The sequence below is a fragment of the Brachyhypopomus gauderio genome, chromosome 7 (genome assembly GCF_052324685.1).
Source record: "Brachyhypopomus gauderio isolate BG-103 chromosome 7, BGAUD_0.2, whole genome shotgun sequence".
Taxonomy (NCBI): domain Eukaryota; kingdom Metazoa; phylum Chordata; class Actinopteri; order Gymnotiformes; family Hypopomidae; genus Brachyhypopomus; species Brachyhypopomus gauderio.
The window spans coordinates 7,216,142-7,239,073 of NC_135217.1; the positions used below are offsets into that span (position 1 = coordinate 7,216,142).

The window sequence follows — 22,932 nt, forward strand, 5'->3', positions numbered from 1 at the left end:
TATAATGAAGGGTAGTTTTTTGTTTAATGACATATTTCAAGCATGAACTGCTCACATATGATGGAAACCCACATTTTCCTGCAGCCGTTATAAGGACGGAGTTCCATTTGTTTGCTCATTAGCGGCTGTGTTGATGTGTGTGAACATCTGAGAGGCAAGTGCAGACTGAGGGAACTATTACTCAATTAGGTAAATGGTCACTGACGTGACACAGAGGCCAGGAAGACGAGGCTGATCTCCAGCTCAGAGGACAGTAAGTGCTGATGCTGGCCTAGAAAATGCCATTTCATTTACTGGAACATCACATAAGATTTGCATGGTGAGTTTTACCTTGTGTTTATCATACTGGAAATATGTGGACAATATTTAATTTAGGCAAATTGTAGTAAAAATTCTTACTGGAAAAGACTAAAGTGTTTAATGAAAAATGCAACAAAAAATACTTAACTGATTGTGAGTCTTGATTTTTGTGTTGTTTAATGAAAGTATAAGCACACAGTATTAATTACATTTAGTTTGCATACCATACCATTTGGGGTTATAAGCAATGCTGTACAACCTTTTCTCACAGAGAAATATTAAACATGGTAATAAATAAAATTCTCAAGTCTTTTTAAAGTGATATTCAACAAAAATGTGGCACTACAAAACAAAAAGTTCAGATGGTGCCTTTATTTCTTAATTAATTCTTGAATAGGTACCTAAAACACCTTAAAGGTGGTTAAAGAAGTCTTTGTGCTTCTCAACAACTCACAGCAGCCGGCCACTGGTTTGCATAGATACCGAACCGATCATTTGACATCTGACTAAGTGGTAAGTCATTCGAGGTAGCCGGTGTCTCCTAGCTCTACTGAAATGGTTTGCATGGTGTCATCGCAAAAAGCCAGATGATTTATGACCAGTGAGACAGCAGATTAATTTTAGTCCCACCATCTGCATGTTAGAGTGGTTATTTAAATCTGTATTAAGTTTATTTTTATGGGTTTCTTTTTACGGTCCTCTAAGAGTTGCCACACAAGTGCTCGCCGTTCCTGTCACTCAGCCTTCGATCCAAAAGAACATCAGACCACAGCCATGCGTACAGCACTTTTACTGTGGGTGCAGCTACACCGCCACATGTTCTTGAGAAATACTGTGCCCCTCCACCACACGGTTAGAGAGAATGAGAGAATAAGGAAGTACGTGAGTGAAGTAGAAGTGATTGAGGAAGGGACTGATGCCTTGCCAGTCTGCACGCCTCCCCCGAGCTCCTTCGGATATCTGCAGCTGAGCCCGTCCATCTAAAAATAACCCATTAGCTTTACAGTGCGGTGCCTTTGTAGTGACATAACCACAGTTCAACCATGTCACCCATCTGACCCCTAACAGGCATCGTCATACTCTGTCAAACTGAGTAGGCCTATATGGACTTAGCAGACAGCCTGACCATATCAAAGCTAATGTCTAAAGAGAGAGTTAGATACTAACAGACACTAAAGCACATGCATGTAAAATGTTGTTATGTAAAAGATAAGATAAGACAAGTTATCGTATAAGATATACATGGGAATTTGTGTACATGTATAAATGACGCAAGTGTTTGGTTACCTGTGTGTATGATCTGTAAAGGTTAGTGGTCTGGCTATTAACGATATTTGCGAGAACCTGCTCATACTTTTGTAATACAGTTTCACAGATGAGCTATTTTGGATAAATTGTTACCATGAGACATGGCTCAGGATAAAAACAATGTGACATCACGGGTTGCCTTCTGCTCTCTCAACACCAGTCATCCCTACCGTGATCTTCAGAAGGTCAACGCATGACTCCCATACTCACAGTGTAGAAATCGACAAATCCTTCTCAACCATACATCAAAAATATATCAGTTTAAAATTTGCTCTGAAGTTCATTAGGAGTGTTAACATCAGAGTTCGTAACTGTACTGGGATTTAATTGTGAAATGAGGCGCTAAGGCACAATGAGTATTTTTAAAAAGTGATTAGTACAGAATAAAAAATAAATTGTAAATTGGAGTATTATAACCAGTAGTCTACATCCAGAGTTCTTGTGGGTTTCTAATTTGCCTCCAAGAATTCTGGATCCAGATGAGTAAACGTAATAGTCCAATTTACCTATAACTTGCCTCTAAGAACTCTGGATACAGAAGAGTAATTGTAATAGTCCAGTTTATGTACCAATATATCCAAGAATGTTTGTGGTAAACTTCCCAGTCTTTTAATGGGCACTATAGTAAGTAAGTAAAATGTACTAGTATAGCACTTTTACATCGACTGTCACAAAGCAGCGGTACACATGTCCAAGTCCAAGCCCCCAGTGAGTAAGCCAAAGATGACACTGGCCATGAAAAACTCCCTAGAGCACGAGGAAGAAACCTTGAAAAGAACCAAGACTCAAAGGGGAGACAGTTACATCTTTTAGCTTTTCAGTTCATCTGTTTGGTCGAGCTACGCACAGAGCGTCTGCTTCATGCTTCTCTTCCTTTGAAAGTCCATCATGTCATCGCATATTATAGTCCACTTGGTAAAGGCACTGCAGACATAATGGATCAAAAGGTCAATGTCGTTAGAACTTTGGTTATTTTTGCCGATCATTAGCTTGGCTATTTGTTTCATCAGCATCTTTAACATGTTAAGAGGGCAAGGACACACTGCCTACCAAATCAATCAAGTGGGCTATAAACATTTATACAGCAATAAACAGCTATAAACATTTAAAAGCTTCTTTAACCAGTGATGGGGTCATACACTTTAGGAACCTTTATGATATATAGCAGAATGATCTTACAGTACATGGTAAAAACTACTGAAACATTTTTTATGCTTCATCCCTGTGTCATGGATATATAAATATTTCTTGCAATTGTAAAAGGAAATTCAGTGACTGCCCAAATATAGTAATGCTATAAATGTAAAAAGGTTTGGTGAGCACATGGCTGCAGACTCTACATGCACCACCATCTTGTTCATGGAAATCTGAATAACATACAGAAAAAATGATTGTCTCCTCCAGAATTTTATTTCATCTGGTTTTTATATGTGTAGGTAATACAATTAATAGTCTCAATTAATGGAAAGACTTTGACACAGTGTCAGTATTTGGTGGCATTAATTAAAGTGCAAGAAACTGTAAAATACATTTGTAAACAACAGTTTACTATATTTTGGGGAGTGACTACTAGCAATACCTTATAGCAGCTTAGCGTGCCCATTCAAGGGTCTGGAATGTTTTTGTGGAGAGCCAGGGGATATGTTTGGTGGCTGTGGGTTTTCCCCTTTTGGGTCTAATGTGACCTTCGCACCTGGTGACCAATCTACAGAGCCAGTTGTCCTGCTCCCATTTTGGCTCTGTGACTCACTTGCTGCCCTGAGAGCCATTTAATTATAGACATTGCACCATACTAGAAGGAGAGTGATGAGAGAGAAACAAGGGAGAGACTGAGATAGGAAGGTAAAGATATTACCCTGGCATGCCAGTCTCATATGCTAATGCTAACATGGAGTGATTTGTCTCTGCAGAGGGAATGGGACAGAGACAGGACAAAGTCCCAGCAAAAGAAGGGGTGTCCACCAGCACAGGAGATGACCATGAGCTGTTAAACCAGAGTGAGGAAGAAGAAGAGGACCGGTCTGAGCTTAGCGAAGAAGACAGCAGCGAAAGCTCCGCAGAGTGTCCAAACTTCGGCTTTACCACTGCCGAACAGGAGCAAATGCAAGGACATACCTCCCTGCAGGAGTGCTGTTCTGTCCAGAAACCTGTGATATATTTTGATGACAGCAATTGTATGGACTCACCCAGCCAGGACCAGAATGGTTTTCACTTGACATCACATCCAGGACTGACACCAGCTCAAGGTTTGAGGAGGTTGTCGTCAAAATCCAGCGTAAAGAACAGCACAGATCCAGAGAATTGTATTTCATTTAGCACAGCCGAACACCTACAACCTGACATTGCAAAAGGAATGACTAACAAAACCCTGCCTCACCCCCAAAATACCCTGAACTTGTCTGAAATTTCTTGCCAAGCGGATACAACAGAAGATAACTTTGTGCTTCTTGAAACTGATGATATCTGGATGCCATCATCCCGACAGAGTGGCAGCGTGAGCCAGGACGCCTGTCTCCCTGCACAAGGCATGAACACATCGAATCAAACGTGCAATTCAGGCAAAGGTAAGGACAAAACATTGTACGTTTCTGCTCATGCACCTGAATTAACTCAGACGGGATGCTCAGGGATGTATAGCTCTTTACAACAAGACACTCTTTCACTGCTTGATTCATGTTACCCTGACCCTGAAGACCTTACAGACGCCGCAGATTCAGACGATGTTCTGGTCCAACTGAAGATTGAAGAGGACTTTAAGCCAAAGGAACTGAGCACATTCCACTCGGATGTAAATCAAACTGATACTTTGACTGATTCCTGCAGCATGGCATCTAGCAACCAGGGTAAAACCAGACGCAAACATGGGAAGCAGTCACCATCACTTATGGAAAAGCACTCGGCGACTGTGCCGTCTGGGAAACTTGCCGAGTTGAGTGCTAAAAACGTCTCGGCCACAGTGGAACCTCACGTAGCTGGAGTGGGAGTATCAGGGGCTCTATCACAGTTTGTGAGTAGAGACGGTGAACCTGGTTATCAACCCGCTCTTTGTTGTCCTGCACTAGAGAGTAAGATGGCCCTGAATGGGGATCCAGCTAAAGCAGGCAACAGCTCCCCACTGGACGAGTTTGAGGGAACCTGTGGTAGAGGAGAGAGGAGAACACTGCCAGTTTCTCTGCAGCAAGGAAAAAAACCTCTTTCCTTCAATGCTGTCATCACCCCGCCATGCCAGATTCGTACATTACCTGAGAAACAGGCAAAAGAGTTGTCTGAGGTGTCCCATCCATTTGGCCCCCAGGATGAGATGCAGAGCATAATCTCAGACCTGTTTGTGGCCGAAAGGGAACAAACACCTAAAGTTAAAGGACCACCACCACCAGTTGCGAAGAAACCCAAGAATCCTTTCAGTAAAGTCGTAGCCACCAAGGCCGCTCGCGCAGTAGAGCGGCCTCAACAGTATTCTGACCTCCTTCTGCAAAACATCAAAATGAGCAGAAGAGAGGCAGCATTAGAATCTGTCACGGAGGACTTTGACATGCTCCCATCAGGTCTCCACATGTTGTCCTTCTACCCAGACGCACCAGACATGTGTGCACCAGAAGATTATCATCTGGAACCGGATGTTCCCAGAAGTTATCTGGATTCTTCAGATGAGCAGGTCATGGCTGATATGGACATCTGGACACAAACGGTTGACGTTAACCCTGAAAAAACATCAGGACGACAGGACATATCTCAAATAAGACACATACTAGAAAAAAAGGCCAAATTAAAAGGTCCTCCCCCACCGGTACCAAAGAAACCTCCAAACCCATTTGTTCCTGCAGTAACTGAGAAGGATGTGCCAACAGACTCACTTTCAAAAGGCATGTGTGAAAAATGTGACTATGCACCATACTTGACCCGAATTTTGGACAAAGAGGAAATCAACCTGACCTCAGTCACAAACAGAGACACTTACCGCAGTCTGAGAGGTGACTCTTGCACTTTAGATGACAATGGCTTAGCCCGATTCAGACCTGTCTCTGAACTCATTAAAGAAACCGACCAGACACGTGAGAAAAGGGCACACCAAAGTACCAAAGCAAATCTAACAGAAAGCAAAGCTAATCATGGAAACCAGAGTATTAAGGTGATGAACATGACGAAATCCTTTGATGTAAAAAAAACTGATCAATCGCAAATGGAAAGGAGACTGTCCCCAAAGAAAGGTGAGTCTAGTCTCTTGGTGTTTCTGTTCCTAATAATTAAATATGATTGATCTGTACGATTCATTAAGTTTGAAATACACCAACATGGCTTTTTAAAGGCTCACCCCAACCTGGAACCATTTCTTTGTCTTTATTAGATACATGCAAGTATATTGTCGAAAACAATTTTGTGAGTAACCCTTGAGTGTAAAAAATATTCACTCCCAGAACTCGCCATATATAAAAGTGATACTCAGCGACTTGTCTCCGGCTGATTCTGAGAGAGACATACATCACACATTCAGAGGTGTTGTGTATAGGATATACCCATATAATGTGGATGCCGTGATTGACTGGAATTTCTAAACACACCAGGTATAATATGTCGGTGACCTAACATTTAATAGTGCTGTGGTTCCGAATTGGATTTTGTGTGACTCGCTGTGTGTTGTGGTGTGCATCACTTGGTGGTATTTAGTAGGAGGGGAGAAGCAGGAAAGGGCGTTGCTCTTGTTTCATTCAGATAAAGGAAAGGGGGTAAAGCTTTGTGGCTAACGGCAATCGATTTAGGGATTTGCGTCTGGGGACAATATTCATGTTTTGAAATTAACACCTAGGAACAAATAACAGTATTATAAAAGGTAAGAAAAACCACTCCTGTCATTGTGTGTTTCTTCTGACATTTCTGCAGCCCGTTCTCCCACGGCAATGCTAGCTCGTTTTCAGCAGGCACCAGTGATTTACAATATATGGACCCGGGTCTCATCAGCTACAGTTAAGCGCCAATCTTGCCATTAATGTAGAACCCGAGTGTGAGAATTTGCGATTGAATAAGACCGCGCAGCGCTTGTATATTGCGCGTTTTCTGCGCACGCTGGGATTTGTTACCACAAAATCCCGCATTAGATGGCTAAAAGTTGCCCGTTTAGTCGTGATGGGTCGGTACCGTAGCGATGTTAGCCAGCACTGTAACACTGAATCAAAGAAAAGCACCGAAATGTCCGAAATGTAGAGTCAGATAGCCAGCAGGCGAGCGACCTCACGTTTTGGGCACTAATAAATACGCCACGCTGAAGATCTTGGGCACAGAAATTCTCCTCATCCATTTATCGTTTTTTTTCATCTGAAGTGACCAACACATCCATTCATTTGTTCTTAGCCTATAGCTGTTAGCCAGCTAGCGTTCATTTCCACATAACGCACTTGTACAACAGTACTCCCTGCACCTCATTGATTTTTTTTGCAAGATTTAATTTTCTCCTTGTAACCTGTACCACCATCTTGAATGTGATGCTTTTGCAGCGTATATTTACGATACCGCATTGTGGTATCTCAGATGTCCCTGTTAAACTGGACATTTGCAGCTTTTGCGCATCTCTTTGCAATTTCCATCATGAAAGGCAGCTGAACGCATCTGCTGGTTACATCGCCGACCAGAGCCACAGAAACGACCTACTTCCAGGCATCTCCCACCGGTACCACGATAGTAGAGTGGTCGGTTTGGTGGCTCATAATGTACGATATTTACAAATTTACAATTTAATATTGCTCGAGCAGGAAGGCTTGGAGATGGCGAGGTAATTGCCATAGGGAACATGGTTAGGGCGCTTAACCGGTGTAGCTACAGTTTGAATTGCGCGTCTGTTAGCGGTAATTACACGGTGAAACTTACTACTATGGGATGCAGCGTTGTATATGCATCGAAATAGGTGAGAACTGGGATCAGGAAAACGTTTTTTCTTTCACCTGAGCAACAAATATAAACAAATTCTGGGATTAGTTTATTTAGTAGCCTGCTACAGCTCTTTAAATTGAATGACGTGTATTCAACGCAGGTTAGTAGCATGACGATGCTTCAGAAATTAGATTTGTACTGAATTCTTTACTGCAATGTGTTTAAGGTGGATATTAGCCATGGGTCATTTATAGGAGAGTGCCGTGAACAACCCCGTATTGATAGATGCTGTGACGTCATTTGCTTGCCACACTGAAATCCCACGTTTTTTTTTCTGACGACGTCACTGGAATTACGTCATGACATAGTGTAAAATCTGGTTACACTAAAGATGGCTCTGAAGGTTGGTTTGACTTGGGGCTACGCGTGGTCACACACACGCTGTTGTTGTTGTTTTGTTTTTTTGTGTTTTTTTTTTTTTTACTATTGCTGGAGTTTAAAGGCATTGTTTTACAAAATATACAGTCTACTCTTCCCACGTATTTAAGTTGCAGTCAGAGATCCAGATCTGCACTCTGGGCTTATCTCGTGAAGCTGGCTGCACGATTTAAAGTGGGGGGGGAATGCTTTTACTATTCAGAGCACACTACTTCACTGCAGATTACTGTTAATAGTGATTAGCTCTTTGCAGTACATAGCACAGTAACATAAAATTTGTCAGGTTGTGATATGACACCCTGTCACGTGCCGTATCATGTGCAGTACAGTCAGCAGGGAGAGCTTGGGTTGCACAGTGCACAGACAACACTGTCTGCAGGCTGTAACTAGTTTGTACCGAGGAAGCATTCACTATGATGAAGTTGCCATAGTACTTGTACTAAATTGAAATGAATTAATGGATTTCATTAGTGGTGGCTGAGGGCCAAATCTCATTTGTGATTAGTGGTTAATTAAGGTCAGGCTAACTGGGCAGCTCTGCTAATGTTTTGACTGCTGTCAGTACTAAAAGTACAAAAACGTTTAAGGCACTGGACATTGCCCTTTTACTGTTGTTATGAGTATTGCTCATCTCTTAGACATGTAATCTGGAGTACAGTGAAGTATGGTAGTCTGCTTGATTTTCAGTTTAGCTTTCTATCAATCATCAATTGATCAATCACCTCCTTAATACCAAGCCAGTAGACGTTGCCCTGCGATCCTCCACCCTAAGTGCCCCTCTCCTCCACCCTAAGTGCCCCTCTCCTCCACCCTCAGACATGATCAGGCGAGTGGTCCGGCAGAGTAAGTTCCGCCACGTGTTTGGCCAGGCGGTGAAGAACGACCAGTGCTACGATGACATCAGGGTGTCGCGGGTCACCTGGGACAGCGCCTTCTGCGCCGCCAACCCCAAGTTTGTCGCCATCATCATCGAGGCCAGCGGGGGCGGAGCCTTCCTCGTCCTCCCACTACAGAAGGTAGCCAGTCTGGATGCAAAAGAGTAGCAAACAAGGCAGCGTGTGTCAGTGGCGTTGGGTATGAGAAAGGGTCTATATATGTTCGTCTTCTTGTTCTTCTTTGTGCTTCGGGCATGTGAAGAAATACTGCCAACCATAAGACTGGCCAACAAAACTAACCATTTTTTTGTTTGTTTCACAAACTAAAATATATGCGCCTGAATTTTAATGTTTTAGAATTCTTCTGTCATGTATGATTTTTAATTGACAGATATTTTTGACAGAGTTTTTACATTACTCTCTTTTATACAGTTATTAATAAGGCTGTTGTTTTTTTTGTTTTGTACAAAAAAATACGTACAAATTGACTTCTTCTATGCCTGCCAACATAGAGAGCATTCACTTTCCCTGGAACATAAAAACACTGGGTGATTGAGAGATTTTGAAAACATATTTGGGTTCAATGTGCAAAAAGTATTACACAGGTGAAGCAAGAAGCCATAGTTGATCATTGTAATATTGTGTATTTTATGTGCTGTTGCAGTGTTCATCCGAAAGAAGAAAAGACCTTTTTCTGTAATTAAAGTAATGAAGAGACGCATAGTGTGTTTCAGTGTCACCTTACTCACTTAAAAAATATGGATGAGAATGTCACTACATTATCATAATTATTGTCATTCCATTATCATAATTATTGAGCACATTAATAATGAGCAGTCCTTAAAGTGAAAATATCTCACCAATGCTTGAAAGCAATAGCACTGAACCACAGATTACATTTTCCTAAAATTCTATTATTAATAATTTGTCTTGGAAGACCAGCAGTAATGGAAAAGAAGTAAAAAAAGCGCAGTTATATTTGCATAACGTTACCTCACCATTTTCTTGCATGTAGAATGTTGGGTTTCTGAAAGGTTCTGACTCTGCTGGTGTTCCTTGCGTAGACTGGCCGTATTGACAAAGCCTACCCTACCGTGTGTGGCCACACGGGCCCCGTGTTGGACATCGACTGGTGTCCACACAACGACCACGTCATCGCCAGCGGCTCTGAAGACTGCACTGTGATGGTACGGGCACGCAGCGTAACGCAACGCGTGAAATGTTTTAGCCTGACACGAACACTGGACTTACAAAGTAAGCAAAGTCAAAATGCTGCTCCGCTTTGCCATCTGGTCTAGGTGTGGCAGATTCCTGAGAACGGGCTGACCACTGCTCTCTCTGACCCCGTGGTGGTGTTGGAAGGGCACTCAAAGCGTGTGGGCATCGTCACGTGGCACCCCACGGCCCGCAATGTTCTCCTGAGTGCAGGTAGGCAACCAACAGCAGACCCCCCCTGCCCCCGCCATACACACACACACACACACACACACACACAGCAGTCATGGCCGGACGCTCTGCAAGGGTACGCAAATGAGGAGGGAAGTTCACAGACACAGGAGTCTGGGTGTCAGTACAGCGGTACTAATTGCCACACGAATTGGCTTGGAGAAATAAGTGTGTGTAGTATTTTGTTTAGCCTGTGACATTCGGAGTGTTTTAAACAATTAGAAATGCACAGCAAACGGTGTCCAAAATGATCCTGACTGTGAAAAATTAGATTGGGAGAAACCGTAAGTAAATTGATTGTGAAACCTGTGATATTTTTGTGGTTTCTGGTTTTGAAAGTATGTATGATTAAGATGGTTTTGGAGAAAATAAGATGTAATGGATATGTTCATTTTGGAATTAACACCAGCACCTGAAATGACTTCAGTATTGAATTTAAATTTAGGGCTGTATCATATGAACAAAATATTACTGTAATAATATTGCTACATATTATGGTTACGATAAGCCTTGCAGTGTATAAACAACATGGTGAGACCTGGACCTGTTAAAGGCCGGCCTGCACTGTGTTCTCCTCGATGACTTGTGTGCTGGTTCATGTAAATGCAGTGATTCATCAAAGTGACTCATCTGGATCCTGCAATTGTTCAAGTCACAGACAAAACCAATACTGGAATATCTCAGACTGGTGAACAAGAGATTTTAATCATATGACACTGAAAATTATAGAATTTCAAACTCTCAGAGCCATGTACAATCACTGTTTTTTTTAACAAGTAGAAGTGGATATAAAAGACCTGTTACTCCAGTCTCCCTGCAGAGAACACGTCATGACATCACAGGTTCAATACGCATTTCATTCAATGCACAATGGGTATTGGGTATACTGCACGTCATACCTGTGTCACTGTGTTGTGGTCTTCACAGAGGCATCAGTGGAAATAAATATGAAATTGTGGCAATTTCACATTTATTTAAAGTGTTGCTTTGTAACGTTGCTGTTATAAATTCCAGAGGTTCTTTAAATTGTTTATTCTTATAATGTTTGTGGTGAAATTATTTTAATGTGTATTAGTTCTTCTTAAACACCATAGTGTATTTACAATACAGAAATACGGGTACATTTTTGTCACTAGTGTAATGACAGGAAATAATATTAACCTATTCCTACTCAGAATTCACACAAATAAGAAGTGTTGTGATTTGATGGAGGGTTCATTTGCTAATAGCATCCTCTAGTGCTATCGCTACTGCTAAGGGCAGTCTGGTGATAACGGTTAACATATGATATATTGTACATTCCTGTTTAAACTTCTAGGGATTTTTTGTTTGGTTTTCAAGTTGTCATTCACATAAAGATGCGGATGGGCTGTATTATAAGGTTTACTGCTCTTTCTGACTTTGTTCAGGTTGTGATAATGTTATAATGATCTGGAACGTGGGCACGGGTGAGTCGCTCATCTCCTTGGATGACGTGCACCCGGACGTCATCTACAGTGCCTGCTGGAACCGTAATGGCACCCTCATCTGCACCGCATGCAAGGATAAGAAGATCCGTGTCATAGACCCTCGCAAGGGCAAGGTCATCGCTGTGAGTAGCTCCACTCGCATGGAGAGGTAGCATAAGACGAACGGATCTCTGCTCCAGGTTTACAGGCAGATCACTGGTACAAGTCAGATTTCCCAGATTTCCTATTCACGCTCAAACGAAATACATTCTGTCCATCTATATATTATGACAGTATTAATCCATGTGGGTCCATTAATCCATTAATCCATCCATTAATCCATGTGGGTAGGTGGACTGGTGAGCAGGTGGACTGGTGAACATGTGGACTGGTGAACATGTGGACTGGTGAACATGTAGTTTGATGAACAGGTGGACTGGTGAACAGGTGGTCTGGTGAACAGGTAGTTTGGTGGTCTGGTGAACAGGTGGTGTGGTGAAGTGTTGCACTAGTGAACAGGTGGTCTTGTGAACAGGTGGGAGCTTGGATGCGATTGACGACACGGATGATCTGCTAGTGTGAGAAGAGAAATTAGTCAATCTTTCGGTTGAGCTCTAAAATGATCAGACACCCTCCAATGTTATCAGATGTGTTTGATATTTACACCTCAAAAAGGTTTATGAGTCCTGTAGTGTAAGAAAGTGATGGGATTATGAAGTGGTGCACCAGCACACGGTGTATCCAGGGGACCGCAGAGATGAAAGAGCTGCTGGCTGGAGCCGTCTGTAATGTCTCCTGTACAAATGATCACAGTCTGTGCTTTTTCTTTTTATACATCCTGTCTGTGCATATAAATGCACAACCCAGACCCACGAGATGCAACACATCCACCATCATCTCTGGTTTTCCCACGCGATAATGGAATTCTGTAGATTGTCCTGAGATCTGTGATTTTGAGAATATTCATAACCAATGCTGCGAGGAAATTTGTAATGTGTGCAGTGCGGCTTCTTTGCCTGATCGCCTTGTGTATGCACGCGTACAACAGAAAGACATTATAAGAAAAAACTGTGAAGTGATCTCCATGAAAAAAAAAAATGCTAGCATTTAAAAAGTGCAGTGTATGTCTAGTGAATGCATGTGAAAAAGTCAGCGTTCTGCTCTGCCTTTTACAGGAGAAGGACAAGGCTCACGAGGGAGCCCGGCCCATGAGGGCCATCTTCCTCTCCAACGGCAACATCTTCACCACGGGCTTCAGCCGCATGAGTGAGAGACAGCTGGCTCTGTGGAACCCGGTAAGATCTGTGTTGTTGGGTTTTACAGCCCAGCGCAGCGGGATAGAGTAGCTTACGGAGGACAGTTCAGCCTGCGGGATAGAGTGGCTTACAGAGGACAGTTCAGTCTGCGGGATACTGATCAGTTCAGACAGGACTTCAGGATTGTACCCATACTTCTCTAATTGTGCACAATTATCATTCAGAGCAACTGTCGAAATTCTGATATAGTTGTGTGAGCAGAACTCTCCTGAGCTTTAAAAGCAATAAATTACTAAGGCAGTGACAATGTGTCTTAGATTAGAATTTCTCTTTAAATGACTGCAAAGCTTTCCTGAAAGTAATGACAACTTTAATTTGCAGAAGAACATGGATGACCCAATCTCTGTGCACGAGATGGACACCAGTAACGGCGTGCTGCTACCGTTCTATGACCCTGACACTAATATAGTCTACCTATGTGGCAAGGTAAGCACGGCCTGGTCCACGTGAGAGGCTGACACACCACACACTGGGCCACACTTCGTGTCTGACTCTCAGAGCTCTGACTGGTCAGGGCTTGGGGGGTGGAGCACACCAAGGACACTCTTCAAGATGACACTCTTCAAGATTACGCTCTTCAAGATGAGTGCTTCTTTTCTAAATCCCTCCTGAACCAGACATGCTGCTGAACATTGCTTGCGGACGCTGATTGGCTGAAGTCTGTGTGGGTGTCAGTTTGCCTCCTGCCAGTGTGCAGATAAAAGACATTGCTGATCTCTGTGCAGTGTGAATTTGTCTTCATTGTTCTGTTTTTAAGTTCAGACGGTATCAGACCAACCCCCAGAAATCAGCCTTCATTAAACCTTAGACTAACCTCTCCGCTACGGAGCCAGGCAGTCAGTTTACCTGACAATCAGATGTTCAGCTACCTGGTTGTGTTTGGGTGTGTGTGTGAGACACCTTCTTTTGACACTCAGGGCGACAGCAGTATCCGGTACTTTGAGATCACAGATGAAGCCCCATACGTCCATTACCTCAACACCTTCTCCAGCAAAGAACCACAGAGGGGCGTGGGGTACATGCCCAAACGGGGCCTAGACGTCAATAAGTGTGAGATTGCACGGTAGGTAGCACCATAAGGCACGCTGGTTTGCTGGTAAACCTCTATGGTGCTTTTCCTTTGTACAAGAGTCCTTCCTTACTTAAAACCAGGGCCAGTTTGCCTGGAGACTGTGGAACAGCACACTGTCGGCAAAGAAAAAAAACATTTTTTGTACTACCACTAGAGGGAGACATCACACATTTTTACTTCAGTCAGAGATTATGGGCTTTTGCAGTCTGCATAGGTTTTCCCTTAGTGTAGTGTAGTGTTTGATGACTGTCAAATACTAAATACGATGTAGTTATATAAATAGCTCCATAAGTGTTAACTTTCGGTCAGCATGTCAATACAACATAGATCAACAGCGTAATTATTATGAAAATAATTGTTGCATTTTTTTATACCAATAGTTAATCCTTAGTACCTTTTAAAAATGTCTGTCGTGTCCTATGGTGTGATTTGGAGTGAAAATGGTCTATGATTGGTTGCGATTGGACATGAGAATGGTCTATGATTGGCTGTGATTGGATATGAAACCCTTTCTGTATTTACAGGTTTTATAAACTTCATGAGAGGAAGTGTGAGCCAATTATCATGACTGTTCCCAGAAAGGTATTACTGATTGTAACTATTTTGTATTATATTCGAATTGCATTAAACATTTGTGTTCTATCATCATTGCATCACATACAGAATTATTATAGCACAAAATTCACCAGGTTTTGATATATACTGACAGTCATCATGCGTAAACTACAATTTGGGTTTGAAACAGTTGCATGTAGTTGGCAGTAGGACAGTGTTGTTGTTGTTGTTGTTGTTGTAATTATTACATCTGTCACATGCACGTTGAGTAGTGTCTTTAAAACATTGCCAGTGTTTCTTTGTACTGTTGATAAAGAAAAAGCCAAAATATTTGGTGGGGGATAAAAAACCCAAATAGCAGGACTGCATGATGTTAATCAAATGCTAAATTGCGATTATATTAGTATATATTGCAGTGGCAGTATGCTTCGCAGTGTCCAATATATAATAATAAATTGTACATATTATATAATATAAAATAGATTGATCAGAGATTGGACAGGACTGGTCACAGATTGGAAAGAATGTGGTCAGAAATTGGATAGGATTTTTAACTATTATGTTTATATTAGAGGGTTCATTTGCATATCATGGCCTTTTTTATCATCTGTATTCCAAATGCCTGTGCTGTGATTTGATTAAAAAAATTATTTGTAAGGCACTGAACACAACACAACATGGAGTATAATTTACGTCACCTTCTCTGTTGTCCCACCCCTGCAGTCGGATCTGTTCCAGGACGACTTGTATCCGGACACCGCGGGTCCGGACTGTGCCCTAGAAGCAGAGGAGTGGTTTGAGGGCAAGAACGGTGAGCCCATCCTGATCTCGCTGAAACACGGCTATGTCCCTGGCAAGAACCGTGACCTCAAAGTAGTCAAGAAGAACGTTCTGGACCACAAGTTGCCACAGAAATTGGAGGAGACATCAACTCCTCAAAAACCAGCTTCTCCTCAGCTCAATAGAGTAAGCGCTGCATCTCCACATCATACAGCATGACCAATTTGATGAACGAGTAATATCACTTGGCAATCTAAAGTGCCAGTGTGTTAAATTCCGGAATTTCTGGAATTCCAGATTCGTTAAAACTTAAAAACTGAAAAAAATTTCGTTAAAACTGTCACTTGAACCACTTTTACAGTTGCTCCTGTTTTAAATGAGCTTATATTTGTATGTAATCAACTCTGGTGCATCTAAGGGACAGTGCCAGGTCTGGTAAACGCAGCAGGTGTCGAGCTGTCCTGAGAGGGTATTGTTTATTTCCTTTTCCAGAAGAATGAAGTCAAGCTGGAGGAGTTGCTTCGAGAAGTCAAATCCCTCAGAGACCTGGTGACGCTTCAGGACAGACGAATTGCCAAACTCGAAGAGCAGGTGGCCAAAGTGGCGATCTGAGACCACGCTGGGACTCGGGTCGCCATGTCAGTACAGAGGGAAAGATTCCAGCCGGGCAGGGGGCCAGTAACTGCCAGAAATTCACGATAATTCGGTTCAACCATTCCGCTTGGTGTTTCTCGTAAAGATGACGTCAAGCAACATTCCAAGATGGACTGCTGCTTCCCCCCCCCCTCCCACCCTCCATCTTTCCCCACCATACATTCGCTAGCGAATTGCCATTTCACCATATTCGCTTTGTGTCTTTGTGTATTACCTTTTGATCGGTTGGGCTGATGAACATTGATTTTTATCTGATGACTATTTTAAATTTTTTGCTAATGGTTTTTCTTACATTTTTGTTGTTGTAAAGTTGTGATGTTTAAATTTTCACACCGACTGCCACGGTACCTGACGGCAGTGTTTGTATACGTCAGTATTGCTCTAATTGTTCTGCCAAAAGTGGGGTGACCCATGCCCATGTCGTCTGGTTCATTAATCTTCATTCCCTTTGGCTGTAGATAGAATAGCTGACAGAAACATGAACTTCACACTTTTTACTATCTTTTATAAGCTTGCACACTGGGAAGGTTTGGGCCAGTTTGAGTTACATCTTAGCTGGGTGGAGGTTATGGGCTCTCTGACCAGAGTCCACTGATTCTGGGATCTCTGGCAGAAAGGACTTGTTTCAGAAAAGGAGCATGATCGGAGGATAGAAAGAAACTACCTGCCACAATCAGGCCTCTGATGAAAGCAGTATCAATAGCATAGTAGTGGTGCCTAAGCAGTGATCCTTGTGGCTACAAGGAGAATTGCAGTAACAAACATACACAGGTATTCCATTCACTCCTACACACACACACACACACACACACACACTCAAGAGTAATACAGACATTGGTTCCTTCTTTCATACACTCAACAGAAACAGGGTTAAGTAACAGGGTTTGCTTGCTATGACAAATGCAGTACAATTAGGGGATTTTAATATCTTTGTCAAGCTCTCCAATAGCAATAAAAGTAACAGGGTGTAAGGAAGGATGTTGGTTTTACTGCTGCTGTGGACGAGCTGGTTGAACGAGCTCTTTTCAGCCATAAATGAACTATGTTGTGATCTTAGAATTAAGGCATGGTTTTCTGACTTTTAAGGAAGACAGAAACCTCGTGTAGCTTTTGGGCCAGATATTGCTGCCTGTATGATCCCAAAAGCACAAGCTAACAATTACAGAACGAATAGTTTTATTTTGTTGTTGTTTTTTGCTCCCACATCACAACTCGCCCACTTGTTCAGAGATTGTTATAGCCGCTTCGTTTATTTAAAACACATTTTTAAAAGCCTGCCGACACGCCCACGTGATCAACCTCTGGCGCTTTCGCACCATCCTAGACGCATCGTAGGGACATCGCCCGATGTTGAATCTGACCTTTGAACTCGGTCTCCGGCCCTGGCCGCTGTAAATGATCTGTAATCGTAGTGGTGCCTCTTCTTGGTGTATTATTGGTTTTAGCTCGGCCTCTCCGGACTGGCCGAAATGAATCTGAAACACTTACGTGTCCTTGTGCATGCATTCCAGGTTTCACCTAAACAAGACTACCCCCAACAATAAACCCTGTCGTTCACATTTGGAGCTGCCTGGTTTGTTCTTGCTCACTGTGCAACTGATTTGCTTTTTTTTTAAACCTGTGCAGACCTAAACAATCGTACATACGTGTTTTTGGAGTTGAACCAGGTGGGGAAAGTGGAGCAGAGTACAAATGATGACAAACTGTACCGTTGTACAACTTATTATCCAGAAAAATGTTGATCCATAAAACAAGCACTCTAGATTGTAGCACTAAAATGTGTCAGACATTTGTCTACTCAAGACAGGTCGTATTATTTTACAAATAATTATATCCAGGCGTCACATTGTAGTAAGACTGTCCGAGAAGCATCACGTTGTCCCTACTGGCGCGTGCTGCAGGTCACCACAGAAATCATCGGTCTTTGCTGACATTGTGTGTCCTGCATGGAATAACTACATCCCTCTTAGGCCTCAGATTGAGTCTTCCACGTGCAGTTGGTTTTATGGTGTAGATAAGTTTCCTTTAATCATATTAGAACTTTACCGTTCCACAAGTACACAAGCCCGATGAATTTCCACAGCGCAGTCAGTCTATAAGAGGGGCCTGTGCTACGTTTATCCATCCACAGTTGGCAAATCATTTAAATCTCCAAGCAGACTACGTGGAGGTATTTAGGGGGTAGTGTTGACTACCTGTAGTTTGTTTACCTTTGATTTTAATAGCGTTTGGACGAGTTAGCTGTGCTAACCACTGCGTGGGCGGGTTACCTCCCCAGAACCATTGCTGGGTTTGTGGCATGTGTGCGCCACATGCGCACAGGAACCATAAAACTCTTCCAGCGTGCTTCCCTGCATCTGCAGATCATCCCTTCACCTCAGGGCTGCTAAGATGGTCATTTCAAAGCTTTCGCCATCATATATAAAGTGCTGAAATAATCTAACCAGCATTTCCTAGTGAATGCTTGTAACTAATACGATTTGTATCTGTGACCATGCGCAGACCTCAAAAATGTTAGCGCAGAACGTCCTCATGTCGCGAGTCCACAAACAGAACCGCTACTTCAGTACATCGGTCCACTAATGTGGAGAGAAGTGATGAAAAACAACCCGCACACAATCGCTCTCACGCGCATGCATGCACAGCAAAAGCTTAACGAGAACAATCTGTCTGGAACTGTCCCAGGCACCATGGACGTAGTTTTGATTTCATAAGTGGGGGGGACACAACCTGGGTTGGCGAACTGTTGAGCGGGGGGGGGGGGGGGGGGGGGGGGGTTGAATGAAAATTGTTGAGCGCTGTGAACAAAAATTGTTGAGCGGGGGGGGGGGGGGGGAGCTCGGAGCTGCATGATCCTAGTGCTAGATTTGTCGCTATTTGGATATTGTTTTTTTAACCGTTAAAAAGTGGGGGGGACATGACTTCGTCGCTACTTAAATATTTGGTTTTAACTGTAAAAACTGGGGGGGACCAAAACCGGCTTTTGAAAAAGTGGGGGGGACATGTCCCCCCCGTCCCCCCCCCAAAACTACGTCCGTGCCAGGCACTCTCTCTCAGACGGGGAGGAGTGTGTGTGTGTGTGCGTGCGTGCTCGACGCAGAGAGAGGGGGAGCAGTTGAAAGTTTCTTTTCCCTCCACACCGGTCCAGCCATTATTCACCTCACAGGCATCTCACAAAAGAACCTACGACATACAGTGGGAGGAAAGAAGACACTCGAAATTAAAGAGTTCCTTCAGGCTCCTGTTTGGGGCTTTGGCTTCATCTGAAACTACAGGCAGTTCTCTTATGTGACCAGCAGGCATAAGGTATGTGGATGGGGTTTTGTTCTTTCTTCTCTCTTCTGTTTTCTTTCAAGTTACCAGTGGAGCGAATTCAAAGTAATGGCTCATGCTGCAAAAACTGCTTTAATGTTAGAAATGACTTAGGCTAACGGAAAACTAAGGAGAAGCACATTTTTGCTTGGTCAGAAAATGTATTCCTAACTAGATCATAGTTTACTTTGGTTCGTTAATCCAGCTGTGCTTTAAAGCTTGATGATTTGCATTAAAGGAAGTTTGCATGCTGTGAAGCACTTTTGTCTAAATTTGGAAAAACCTTTGATACTGTAGGACACTGAGGGGAAAAAGATCACCGCAGACTGCTGAAGATTTGTTATCTTCTCAGAGCGAGTCCTCCTGCCCCCCACCTCTGTGTGTGTGTGTGTGTGTGTGTGTGTGTGTGTGTGTGTGTGTGTGTGTGTGTGTGTGTGTGTGTGTGTGTATCCTGAGTTCTGTTTCCAGTGTGAACGTTTTACTCAGTAGTACTGGCAGTGTCCTTTTGGGGCAGGATTACAGGGTCAACTCCACTGGCACTCCTGCCCTCTCGTAGACAGACAGCGCAAAGCTGACTCTTCTCACCCTGACCCTCTAAATAGTGTCAATCTGACATGGATAAATATTACGCTCAATGAAATGAGAAGCGTGGGGTTTCATTGTCTTGAGAGAAGGTCCTGAGGTTTCGGTAAGATAGGAACAGGAAACGTGAAGGTTAGGGTTAGACGTGTGGACAGCGTGGAGGTGAGGTATCAGATGAGGGCTTCTGACATGCATGGAACTCTGGGTTGCAACTAAAATCTCTTCTTTGGCAAGGTAGCTTATGGAAACAGCACATATGACTTTATAGCTTCATTCATCTAGGAACATATAATCACAAATCATAATACTTAAATATTAATTCATAACCTGCTCTTGTCCAGTTAAATATATATTTTATAAAGTTTATAGGTAAAAAATATGTGTGCATATTTAGATTGTGTATCCTTTGGTATGTTAACAATTAAATTTGACCAGATGGTTTTGTTAACTGTATTTTTATTTTTATTTTTTTTGAGGGGGTGGTTATTTGAGCGCAGATATCTGATTGGAGGATGGCACCCTCTGTGTTTTTCAACATCATCACATGGTCTGTTCTGCTGTGCTGGGCGGGAGCCGGCCATGCAACCAGGCTCATCTCCGGCCTGCCCTCGGAGGGCAGCGGCTACTCGGAGCCTGGCAAGTCCAGCCTACAGCCCAGTCCCAGTGTCCTCTCCCCCAGCCCAGAACCCCCAGAGCTCACAGCTATCACCGTGGAGGAGGAGCGCCCCCAGTTCAAGCGACACCTCCTGACGGAAGTGGTGGACTTCCTGCAGGAGAACCTCTTTCTCGTCCTGGTCGTCACCTGCCTGCTTGTTGTCATCATCTTCCTCGTCTGCTCGGCGGTGGTGCTGAGCCGGAGGAGGAAGACCAGCGCCTACTACCCGTGCTCTTACCCTGCCGACATGTACGTCAACAAAACGGACAAGACAGGAGGTGTGCGACTGTTCAGTGAGGTGCCTGAGAAGGCAGCCGGAGGCCTTGTGGAGGGGCCTGCTAACTCAGCCAAGCAGCTCCAGGAGGACATCATCCTGGCCAGCAGGAACCTCCGTACCCCAACCAAAGCCCCGTGGAAGGAGGAGAAGGAACCAGTGAAGCCACCCTGCATCCCGCCTGCCGAAGAGCAAGAGAACCACGGAGTGGAGGAGGACGGCGGGGGAAGCGCTCGTGAGCCAGAGGGGAAGAAAGAAGAACGGAACGTCTACGAAGAGCCCAAAGAAGAGACAGACTCCGGAACATTCCAGGACGCGTCTGCTCGCCACATGGAAAACCGTGACCCCTCAAGTTCTGACCTCTCTCCAGAGAGTGAATATCCATCTGGCTCGGAGGAGCTGGAGGCCCAGAGAGACACGGACAAACAGGAAGACGCTGCTTCTGCCGCACCGTTCATCAGCGAAGAGAAAACAGCATTCTAGCCGGGACGATTTTTCCAGAGGCTGTTTGCAGACAGCTCTTTCCAGACTTTGTTTCCAAAGTTTTTCAAGCCACGACAGAAATATTTGGACATAATTACAAGTGCGTGTCTCCGATAGCATGTAACATGCAGTGTGTAGTGTGATGTGATCACACAAATGAACAAATAAGGACAAATTGTAATTGTAGGTTTTATGGATTTAGCATCACAATTGACTTTACATATAATACATCACACCACTATTCTGTTATATGTCAAATGCAACTCATTACAACAACCTCTACAGTTTGTTTTACTTGTGGATAAGTATCTTATGACTACAGAAGAAAATTAGAGAGTAGAGAGCCCTATATAATTTTATAATTTAATATCATATGAATTCTGTAGCTTTATTACGAAGTATAGTCTGAAAGTAATGTGAATAAATCTAAAGCAATAACTGCTATAGCAGAAATGGATGGCAGCACAAAAAATATGGTACAAATATTTACATCTGAAAATCAGATGATCTTTGAATATAATGATACACATCAACAACGGACACATCGTTTGAGATCACACTGCTTAAACCAGAGTGGGTAGAAGACTCCACAACTGCAGGATATCTTGGTAGCTTTGCCCCAACATCATCTTCAAGCCTTATGAATGATAGCAGGACAGTAAGCGCACCAAATGTGTCCTCTTGCTATCCTGTTAAGGAGATGTGTGTGTTCTAGACGCTTCCAGTGCTCCCTCGAGACAGACAGTTGTTTAAATGCCCCAAATGAAAATGTTTCCACTGGCACTGAGATACTGCCTGGCTCAGGCCAGTGCTGCACAGAAGTCTATACCTTTTAACGCAGTATCATCCCTTCTGCTTATAGCTACGTCATTAATAAAAATGTGTTTACTGTAATGTTGTAATCTATGCTTTGTTTGACTTTTCAACATAAATAAGTAACCTGGCAAACTGCAGATCTCTGAAAAGTTTAACTGCATTTTATTTAATGATAATACATTATAATCTATGTAGGTTAAATAAATGATTAATGCACATTGGATCAGCTCCTATATGTTAACACACATAACTTTCTAATTTAATTGCAATCCCTTTCCTTTGTTTGCAATCACCAGCATGACTGGCTGCAAAGTTGTTTCATCTATTGGCTACTACTTTTAAAAGGACAGATCTAACTACTGGTAAATGACAGCCTCTTGTGCTCACATGAGAAGATTTTATTTATTTTTGAGCAGATAGATTATGGTCATTTCAGTTCAACTGATGAAGAAAGCAAATAGCACAGATAATAACCAATGTAATTTTAATAACATTAAATCAGATTTGATTACTTTTGTAACTATATAAGATTTTGACTCCTGTAATTATAAGAAAAGTAATTCACTGACACACTTTAAAATGTGTCAAACAGGTTAATTTCAAAACTTATGTGCTTTACAACCAAAATTGAGTTTCAAACATAACATATTAGAGAATGACGTAGTGACGTTTTAGAATATTAGAAATGACATACAGTGTTATTACATTTAAAGCATTCAGTAGTCACTGTTATCCTTTGTGAATTATGTATTGATC

At 42.8% G+C, this 22,932-nt stretch overlaps 2 protein-coding genes across 6 annotated transcripts; both read left to right on the top strand.

Annotated features, from left to right (window-relative positions):
• Positions 1–3,397: 3,397 nt before the first annotated feature.
• On the top strand, positions 3,398–17,629 carry coro1cb (coronin, actin binding protein, 1Cb). 5 transcript variants are annotated; one of them, XM_077011303.1, is made up of 12 exons: positions 3,398–4,172; positions 4,302–5,816; positions 8,725–8,924; positions 9,848–9,970; positions 10,082–10,211; positions 11,639–11,820; positions 12,853–12,972; positions 13,315–13,419; positions 13,911–14,056; positions 14,590–14,647; positions 15,344–15,586; positions 15,893–17,629. In XM_077011303.1, exons 1-12 carry the CDS (start codon positions 3,524–3,526, stop codon positions 16,010–16,012), a joined length of 3,591 nt encoding a protein of 1,196 aa, XP_076867418.1. In that variant the 5' UTR covers positions 3,398–3,523; the 3' UTR covers positions 16,013–17,629. The 5 variants fall into 5 exon arrangements, with proteins under 5 accessions (XP_076867418.1, XP_076867417.1, XP_076867419.1 ...); XM_077011302.1 differs by having other exon boundaries at positions 3,398–5,816; XM_077011304.1 differs by lacking the exon at positions 4,302–5,816 and having other exon boundaries at positions 3,414–4,172; positions 15,893–17,625.
• An 887-nt stretch (positions 17,630–18,516) lies between these two features.
• Positions 18,517–22,394, top strand: tmem119b (transmembrane protein 119b). The gene is made up of 3 exons (XM_077011308.1): positions 18,517–18,739; positions 19,098–19,360; positions 20,425–22,394. Exon 3 carries the CDS (start codon positions 20,461–20,463, stop codon positions 21,358–21,360), a length of 900 nt encoding a protein of 299 aa, XP_076867423.1. The 5' UTR covers positions 18,517–18,739; positions 19,098–19,360; positions 20,425–20,460; the 3' UTR covers positions 21,361–22,394.
• The last annotated feature ends 538 nt before the right edge of the window (positions 22,395–22,932 follow it).